The 8,886-nt window shown below is 37.8% G+C and overlaps 1 protein-coding gene across 2 annotated transcripts; it reads left to right on the forward strand.

The window, feature by feature from the left end:
- The first annotated feature begins 1,210 nt into the window (after positions 1–1,210).
- On the forward strand, positions 1,211–8,361 carry LOC118030514 (phospholipase D delta). 2 transcript variants are annotated; one of them, XM_073410467.1, is made up of 11 exons: positions 1,211–2,515; positions 2,924–3,040; positions 3,283–3,477; positions 3,838–4,143; positions 4,252–4,320; positions 4,405–4,552; positions 5,043–5,191; positions 5,843–5,995; positions 6,839–7,039; positions 7,137–7,190; positions 8,002–8,361. In XM_073410467.1, exons 1-11 carry the CDS (start codon positions 1,556–1,558, stop codon positions 8,086–8,088), a joined length of 2,439 nt encoding a protein of 812 aa, XP_073266568.1. In that variant the 5' UTR covers positions 1,211–1,555; the 3' UTR covers positions 8,089–8,361. The 2 variants fall into 2 exon arrangements, with proteins under 2 accessions (XP_073266568.1, XP_034890537.1); XM_035034646.2 differs by lacking the exon at positions 8,002–8,361 and having other exon boundaries at positions 1,212–2,515; positions 7,137–7,972.
- The last annotated feature ends 525 nt before the right edge of the window (positions 8,362–8,886 follow it).

The raw sequence follows: 8,886 nt of genomic DNA on the forward strand, positions 1-8,886 counted from the left end.
ATTTTTAATATTGGGTTTGTACATTACAATATAAGTCTATAACCCGATATTATACAAAATTGTTGGAAAAACATGTGAGGGGTCCATAAATATTTTTTAAATGCCATTTTGAAAAAATTCTTTTTAAATATTTTTTAATATTTTAATATTATTATATTATTAAATATATTGAATTGGACTGGCCTGGCCATCCGGACGAGGCTAAAACAGGTTCAACTTGACTTAGTAAGGATGAGATGACTGGTGGCCTAATATACTTCTTCTTCTTCTTCTTGTTTTTTTGGTTGTTGAACTAAACCCAGCCTAATCATTTGAGTTGAGCTCAAACGGTCCGGTCGAGACCCACAAGATCGCAGACCTAGCCCAAATATATCGGATTGCGTTTATTTATTCACGTGCTTAGGCTAGAGGACAACATGTCTGTCTGATAAAAAACAGAGTGACAGAAGCAATGCCAAGAATTGCATGGATCGTGCCCCTAAGATAAAGAGACAAAATGACTTTAGGCATGTCAAAGACGAAAGAAAAGAAAAGCATTGGAGTATATACCACACGGGCGGGTTTCCATCACACTTCCTAATTTGGCCTTTGCAAGGTTTTATGCCTCTACTTTACTCCCACTTTTCATTTTCTTTCTGTGGCAGGGAGACCAATCTATATCCATGCTTTTACTTGTTCTAAAATCTTGACCTCATCGTCAGCAATTTAATCGTTACATCTAGACCACTATTCATCATCAATTTATTTTTTATTTTCTTTCGGTTCTAAAAAAATCATCTTTGAATCACATTTCACGTAGCTAAATCAAGTCCTTGGGTGATCGAATCTTGATATACCATCCATGTCCTAACATATGTATTTATAACTTTCAAAACCAAGAAATAATGACGAAGTGAGAGGCAAGAGGGGCTTTGCTGCCCAAATCAGGAAATCCGGGATGGAACTGCGTTTTATGACACTCCCAAATCTTGAGAAGCTGAAGGCCTCCTCTCATGCTATCATGCGTGCAAATGCCGACTGCTAATAAAATAATATTTTTTAAAATATGTTGGTACTAAAAAAAATATTATTTTAAGAAAAAGATATTCTTAAACACAGCAGACCCTAACACGGACGACGGCAGACGGCTAATGCTTGTTCCATTCAGGCATTACGCTCCCTCTTTATCCTCCGACTAACCGATTCAAATTTAAAAGAAAAATACCTCTGAAATCTCATGGAAAGTAGTATTTTATTGGAGAAAGCCAGGCGAGTCCTGAAATTAAAATATTACAAGTACAAAGTTTAACGCTAAACCTTTTCAGTTCTTAACCCAAAAATAGCCAGGCATTAAAATTAAAATTAATTACTAAAAAGACACCCAAACAGTCACGAGGTGTCACCTCTCATGTTACAAGCTAGCCAAGACTTATTGTTGTCTCCTCCCTCAAAATTCCCTTCCTTTCTCTCCTCCTCCTCCGCCCTTCTCTTACCATAAAATAAAAGCATAAAATCCTCCATGTTCAATTATACCCTTTCTCACAATCTCTGAAAAACCCCATCAAAATAATAATTAATGGCTGAAAACTCCAGTCACAAGCAGCAAATCTACCTTCACGGTGACCTGGACTTGTTCATAGTACAAGCCAGATCTTTACCAAACATGGATGTTATCTCCAAAAACATCCGCCAATGCTTCGGTGTTTGCACTCCTTCCACCACCACCACCACCACCACCACCAAGTCCATCGACCACCCGCACCACCACCCCAGTGATGCCGCCAAGAAAATCCGCCTCCACCGTCGCATAATCACAAGTGATGCATACGTGACAGTGACAGTGCCTCAGGTGACACTCGCCCGCACGCGCGTGTTGAAGAATGCAACAAGCCCCATCTGGGAGCAAAGGTTCAATATCCCATTAGCTCATCCTGTTAAAGATATTGAATTTCACGTCAAAGACAATGATTTGTTCGGTGCAGAGTTGATAGGGACTGCGAATATACCTGCATCAACAGTGGCGTTGGGGGAGGATATTAAGGGATGGTTTCCTATAATTGCTCCATCAGGGAAACCACCAAAGCCTGACACAGCTCTTTATTTGGAAATGAAATTCACACCTTTTGAGAAAAACCCTTTATACCGGAATGGATTTGGAGGCGATCCTGAAGTAAAAGGGGTGAGACATACTTATTTTCCGGTCCGAAAAGGTTGTCATGTGACACTGTATCAAGATGCTCATGGAAAGGATCATGACTTGCCTGAGATTGAGATTGATGGTGGGAAGGTTTATAAGCAAGAGAAGTGTTGGGAGGATATTTGTTATGCATTATCCGAAGCTCATCATATGATTTATATTGTTGGTTGGTCTGTTTTTTGTAAGATTAAGTTGGTTAGAGAGCCAACTAGGCCATTGCCAAGAGGTGGGGATTTGACACTTGGGGAGTTGTTGAGGTATAAGAGTGAGGAAGGTGTGAGGGTTTTGTTGTTGGTTTGGGATGATAGGACTTCTCATGATAAATTTGGGATTGAAACTGTAAGTGAGGATTTTATTTTAATTGGTACTATTTAAGTTATATTATTATGTGGGTTTGTTTGGTTGTTTTTGCTATTATGTATAATGTTTGTTTTGTTTGGTTGTTTTTGCTATTATGTATAATGCTTGTTTTGTTTAGTTAATTTAGCTATCAATGGTCAAATAATTAAGTGATAATTGTTTAATTTTGGTGATTGTTGCCACTTCCTTTTAGTGGAAAGTTAAGGTCAGATTTTGTCAGAAAGCTTTAAAATTTAATGCCAATTTGTTATGTGATGGTAGGGTACACATGGCACTTCTATTGGTAATAGTATATTTCTTTTTTTTTACTGTTTTTAGAGTAGTGATATTTGATAATGAAAGCTATCTGCAATAGTTTCATAACGTGAAGGGCTATTTTGGATACAGGCAGGAGTTATGGCAACACATGATGAAGAAACCAGGAGGTTTTTCAAGCATTCATCTGTCACTTGTGTGTTGGCACCTCGATATGCCAGCAGTAAGCTCAGTTTTCTTAAACAACAGGCAAGCTTGATTTCATTGTTGTCTTCTAAGAAACACATGCAGCTAGGTGTGTTGATCGTTTTATGAATGCACATCCTTTCATTAAATGGGTTCTTATTTTACATCTATTTATACGTACAAATAATTATTGTTTGGAAAGTTTTGGTTGGTGGAACGAATTTGGTTGCTCAAACTCTGTTTGATTGGAGAGGTCATTTTTTACTTTCTTTGAACAGTATATTGACGTGCAATGTTTTTTCCAGACTGTTGGAACAATCTTTACACACCATCAGAAATGCGTTCTTGTGGACACACAAGCATATGGTAATAACAGGAAGATAACTGCATTTATAGGAGGCATTGATCTCTGTGATGGACGGTACGATACCCCAGAGCATCGATTGTTTCATGATCTCAACACTGTCTTCAAGGATGATTTCCACAATCCAACATTTTCTGTAAGCGATAAACAAATCAAACTACTAGTTTTTGGTTTCGGTTGCCTTTTGGTATCTGCTATTTCTTTTCATATCAACAGTGCACAAATGGTGCTGTTTTAGTTTGTTTTCCATGGCAACATGCATCACTTTTTTCTTATCCATATAATGTACCTGTAATTTCAATGTGACTTGATGTTTAGGTTGCAATGAACTCAATCCATCACTTACAAGTGATATTTTCTTTTTCATTCCGAATTCCTGTTTATTTTGCTTTTGATATTCTTATACCTGATTCTTTTGGTACTGTCATGGTGTTTTTTTTTTATCCTTTCCCTTTTCACTTCTGTTGCCTTATCTCTCCTTTTTGGTGTATGAAAGGCTGGAACCAAGGCCCCAAGGCAACCCTGGCATGACTTGCATTGTAAAATTGATGGGCCTGCTGCATATGATGTTCTCATAAACTTTGAGCAGCGTTGGAGGAAGGCAACAAAGTGGACAGAATTGGGACTGCATTTCAAAAGAACATCTCATTGGAGTGATGATTCATTAATAAAGATAGAAAGGATTTCTTGGATACTAAGTCCTCCCCTTTCGAAAACAAAGGCTGGAACCACTATAGTTCCAGGGGACGATCCCACGGCTTTTGTTTCCAGCGAAGAAGACCCTGAGCACTGGCATGTCCAGGTTCATCACGTTTCTCTAACCTTTTGTTTAGTTAACAACACTACCTTATTATCATCATTATCATTATTATCTCATTGACTTGTGTTTTTACATATTTTGTTTTTGCAGATTTTTAGGTCCATTGACTCAGGATCATTGAAAGGATTTCCCAAAACTATTGATGAGTGTCAGGCTCAGGTTTACAGCAAGTTGAACATTTTATTTTCCATTTTTCTTTTCATATAAGCTAAAGCTAGCATAACTTTATTCTTTGTGTTCCAGAACCTAGTTGTTGCAAAGGATCTGGTTGTAGATAAAAGCATTCAAACAGCATACATACAAGCCATCAGATCTGCTCAGCATTTCATATATATTGAGAATCAGTATTTTCTTGGATCTTCATATGCGTGGCCATCATATAAGGATGCAGGTCAGGATTACTTTATTTCATTATACCATATCCATTTGTTTTTGTTTGTTTGATGATTCCTTTTTTGAGACCCATGGTGATGCAGCGTTTGTATGTACAAAATTTTGTGGATATTTGCATTTTCGGAATATATCTTGGGAGAGGTTCTTCTGCTTGATAAGATTTGAATTTTGGACCTCCCTAAATTCATAACATATCTTTTACCACTACCTATGACATGTTGGTCTCTTTACCTCGACAACTTAACTGTTTAGATTCTACCAGTCATCAAAGTTGTGAAATGATATAACTTAAATATGCATAATTTTTGAAGTTCAAATTCAATATTGCAATTCCAAAGTTGTTTTGCTCACTATCGCTTCTTATGTCATTGTCAAGCTCTTTTGAATGTAACTTTTTGCTATTTCTATAGACAACAATCATGGCTATAACTACATGCCTTCATTTTACACATTTGTTCTCAAGTTGTTTCCATTTTTATGATGTACAGGAGCTGATAATCTAATTCCAATGGAGTTGGCTTTAAAGATTGCTAGTAAAATTAGAGCCAAGGAGAGATTCGCAGTATATGTTGTTATACCATTGTGGCCGGAGGGTGATCCCAAGACTAACACCGTCCAAGAAATTCTCTTTTGGCAGGTAGTGTATTAATTAACTATGATGACTTGAAAGATCAATTCATTTGTACATACATCGAGAATGAAATGGGCAGTATATTTGGAAGCCACTAGCATTTTTATTATTCCTGAATCATGCCAGTCCTTGTGCACCTCTTAAACACCTTGCCTCAATGAGATGGGGATAGATGCACCTAAAACAATCTTGGAGCCAGAATAAGTATCTAGTTGCTGTCTTTAAACATGAAGTATTTAATTTTCAGTTCCATTTCTATACCTTCAATTGGCAATTGTTCATGATAAGATGTTAAGGGACTTGCAGCTGAGAATGGCTATACTGCTGCCTTTATTGTTATTATCCTTCACATTGACATGACCATGGTTTTAAATACATAATATAGTAATTTTCATATTTCATTCCTTTTTATTCTTTACAATAATAAAATGATCTGTTACTCAATTTCTTGCTGCATCTGAAAGCAGCTTTGTTATGAAGTTCTTAATGCAAATTGATTGGGTGGTTTTTGCCTCGAATTGTGAGTTGTTTTCTTTTAGCAATTTTGTCAGCCAGTTGGATTTGATTGTTGTGAGATGCCAAGGAATTTTTGTTGAAATAGTGCAACAATACAAAGCATTTTTTCTCTCTTAACTTTCAAAAGTTTATACTTTGCAGAGCCAGACAATGCAAGCAATGTATGAAAAAATTGCGCAGGAACTTAAATCAATGGATCTTGTAGATTCACATCCTCAAGACTACCTCAATTTCTATTGCATTGGTAAACGGGAAGAAATTTCCCAAGAATTGTCAAGTGATAATGGTGGATTGGTAATTATTTAATCATTTCATGGTTTTTGAATTGTATCACCTGTTTTCTTTCTCTGTATAGATAAAATAGATGGTAGGCTGGCACATGTGACGTCTATTATGGTTATAGCCGCCCCTGCACTTGCCTTCAAGTTTACACCTATAAATTGGTGTATGGGGTATTATATTGGCTATAACCCAATAGTTGCTTATAGGAACTAATATTTATGGCCATTGAAACTTTGAACTTTTGTTTAAATAAAGCCCAGTTCCATTTCCCAATTTTAATTGTCATAATAAAATGTCCACACAATGAAGCTATTAAATGGATGATATTCCCTTTGAGATTTCGTTATAGCTCGTACACTTTTTCCTTTGCTTGGAAGTGCATATGGATAGGTATCTGTGCTCCTGTCTGCCTCGTACTCTGGCAAATTCTGGATTATCCAGGCTGCACAGACTGCTGAGATTTTAAATTTCTGGACATAGATTTATAAGGCTATTTTCCCTTTCATATCTATCTTTGTTTTTAATTTTTTTCTGGTTGCCTAAATGATAGGAGAATTTTCATCGTTTCTGTTTCTGAAAATGGTGAGGCAGAAAACTTCCATGACCTGCTTCTCCAAGGCGCTGTTAACTTTATTTCGCAAAAAAAAAAAATGTCCTCTATTAATATACCCTTAATAATTGACCTCATTAGATTCATTTTGGTTCCTTGCTTCTTTAAATGCTTTATGGTAGATATTTAACACTGCTTTCAATCTTGCAGCAGTAGTGTTGGCTATCTTTGAAGTGTGATAGTTGAGGGGTTTTTTTTCTACACTGAACTCCTAATAATGTTCATGATTATAACATTTCAATCAGATTTCCGAGGCTTTTAAATTTCAGCGGTTCATGATTTACGTCCATGCAAAGGGAATGATAGTGGATGATGAGTATGTGATAGTGGGATCTGCAAATATTAACCAGAGATCCATGGCTGGATCTAAGGACACTGAGATAGCTATGGGTTCATATCAACCCCATCATACATGGGGTACAAAGAAGAAACATCCACGTGGACAGGTTTGTTTGGTATTCTTAATGCTGTAGCAAAATTTTTATTTCTGGCCTCTTTTAGCTGTTGCTTAGGAGGTATAGAATGACCAAATGTGCTTTGCAGGTTTATGGATATAGAATGTCACTATGGCGGGAGCATCTTGGTGAGGTAGATGAACTGTTCATGGAACCTGATAATTTGCTTTGTGTGAAGAGAGTAAATCACACTGCTGAGGAAAACTGGAAGAAATTCACAGATCCGAACTTCAAACTGTTGAAAGGACATCTTCTCAAGTATCCTTTGAAGGTAGATGCTGATGGGAAGGTAGGCCCCCTTCCTGGATCAGAGAATTTCCCAGATGTTGGTGGCAAGGTACTTGGAGCTCATTCTGCCACAATTCCTGATGCGCTAACGACATAATCCCCTTCCCGTCTCATGTTCTTACGAAGAAAATGTGCAGCATGTTTCTGGGTTTCTCAATTTGGTGCATTGGAGATGCGTGTTGCTTGATGTTTTGTATTTTTAATTCAAATTCATGCCTTGGGGAAGCTCTAAGTTTGTGATGTCATGCCATTGTGCAAAGTGTGACCAGGTGAGATGTGGTTAACATGCCCGGTTTATAAATTGCACTCAGATTGGAGAAAGTTAACAAAACTGCAGATAGCAAGTTCTACACGCTTGATTTCCCATGTACCATTTAAAAAATGGACTAATCACATTTCTACGCTCACCTTTTTTCCGACTGACCAAGCTCTCACTGTTTACCGATCAAGCTAGGAGCAACCAGTGGGTTTTGCTCAAAGCCTCCAATGATTATCTGGTGATGTACTTCTGTGATTAGTGGTTTGACAAAGGGTCAAGACTGTATGTAGACTGTACATATGAGTTTCTACAAGGACAGATATTGTAAACCTTGCTCTATATATATATATTGAATCAAGCTCGGGGGTGTTTGTTCATTCTAGTGTGGAAGCAGACTTAGAAACACTGTGGATTTGCCTTCGTATGTGTTGGGGGAGAGTTGCGACAAAAGGTATTTGATGCTGGGTGGCATTGGCAGATGCGGTTGGGTTGAAGTTGTGCGTGAAACTGTTTGGGAGGAGGATGAATCAATGTGCATGGTTGGTTCCTTCCCGTGATTCAACTACAGCTGGGTGTTGCAGGACAACAATTAGCTGTAAGTTCACACGGGGGGAATTTAAAATTAAGCAGTTGTTAGGACAGTGCGTTTAGAATAAGTTATTAAGTCCAAACGGTGTGTTTTATAGAATTTATAATTCTGTTACAATTCAGTTATAATCACCTGGAAAAGGAAGAAATCACGAGCTAGATGTTAGGCTCCACTATATATATAATAGCATTTTGTTGCAGCAGATGCAGGCATTGAATCAATTCCTTTTCTTTCGGTCATTCTTCCCACGCCTTCTCTGTGTTCACTCGCTTCTTCTCATTCCTTCTTTTGCTTCTCCTTCTACCCCTACTTCGGTTGCTCTATCTCTTGACAACCAAGTAGTTGCTCTAAGTGGTATCAAAGCTGCATCTTCATACTCAAAATGCCTCTTGAAATGAGATCCCAATATGCCAGAAGGGTGGATGAAACCACCAATCCGGAGCAACCCTAAGCATATGATCACATTCAACAACAACTTAATGATACCAGGGCCGATGCATTAATACGCTTCAGAGAACTTAAAGACGCTATGGATGCCCTTGTTTCTTGCGTAGACACGACATTGCAAAAGACCCAACTTTCTTCAGGGGAGTGCAGCTTACCTAAGGCTCCTCAGTTTCCTCCCACAAGAGATTCCCCTGCTCGTTTCAACTGGGTTAATGAAGGTACTCCTCAATATCAATTACGTAGACCAAAACAAGA

This window comes from Populus alba, chromosome 7, assembly GCF_005239225.2.
Source record: "Populus alba chromosome 7, ASM523922v2, whole genome shotgun sequence".
Taxonomy (NCBI): Eukaryota; Viridiplantae; Streptophyta; class Magnoliopsida; order Malpighiales; family Salicaceae; genus Populus; species Populus alba.

What these genes read in the sequence shown, in the direction of transcription:
- LOC118030514 (XM_035034646.2), top strand. Translation starts at nt 1,556, where the DNA reads ATGGCTGAAAACTCCAGTCACAAGCAGCAAATCTACCTTCACGGTGAC. An exon ending in ATAAATTTGGGATTGAAACT is followed by an intron (nt 2,516 to 2,923) that starts GTAAGTGAGGAT and finishes TTTTGGATACAG; the next exon opens with GCAGGAGTTATGGCAACACA. An exon ending in GCCATCATATAAGGATGCAG is followed by an intron (nt 4,553 to 5,042) that starts GTCAGGATTACT and finishes TATGATGTACAG; the next exon opens with GAGCTGATAATCTAATTCCA.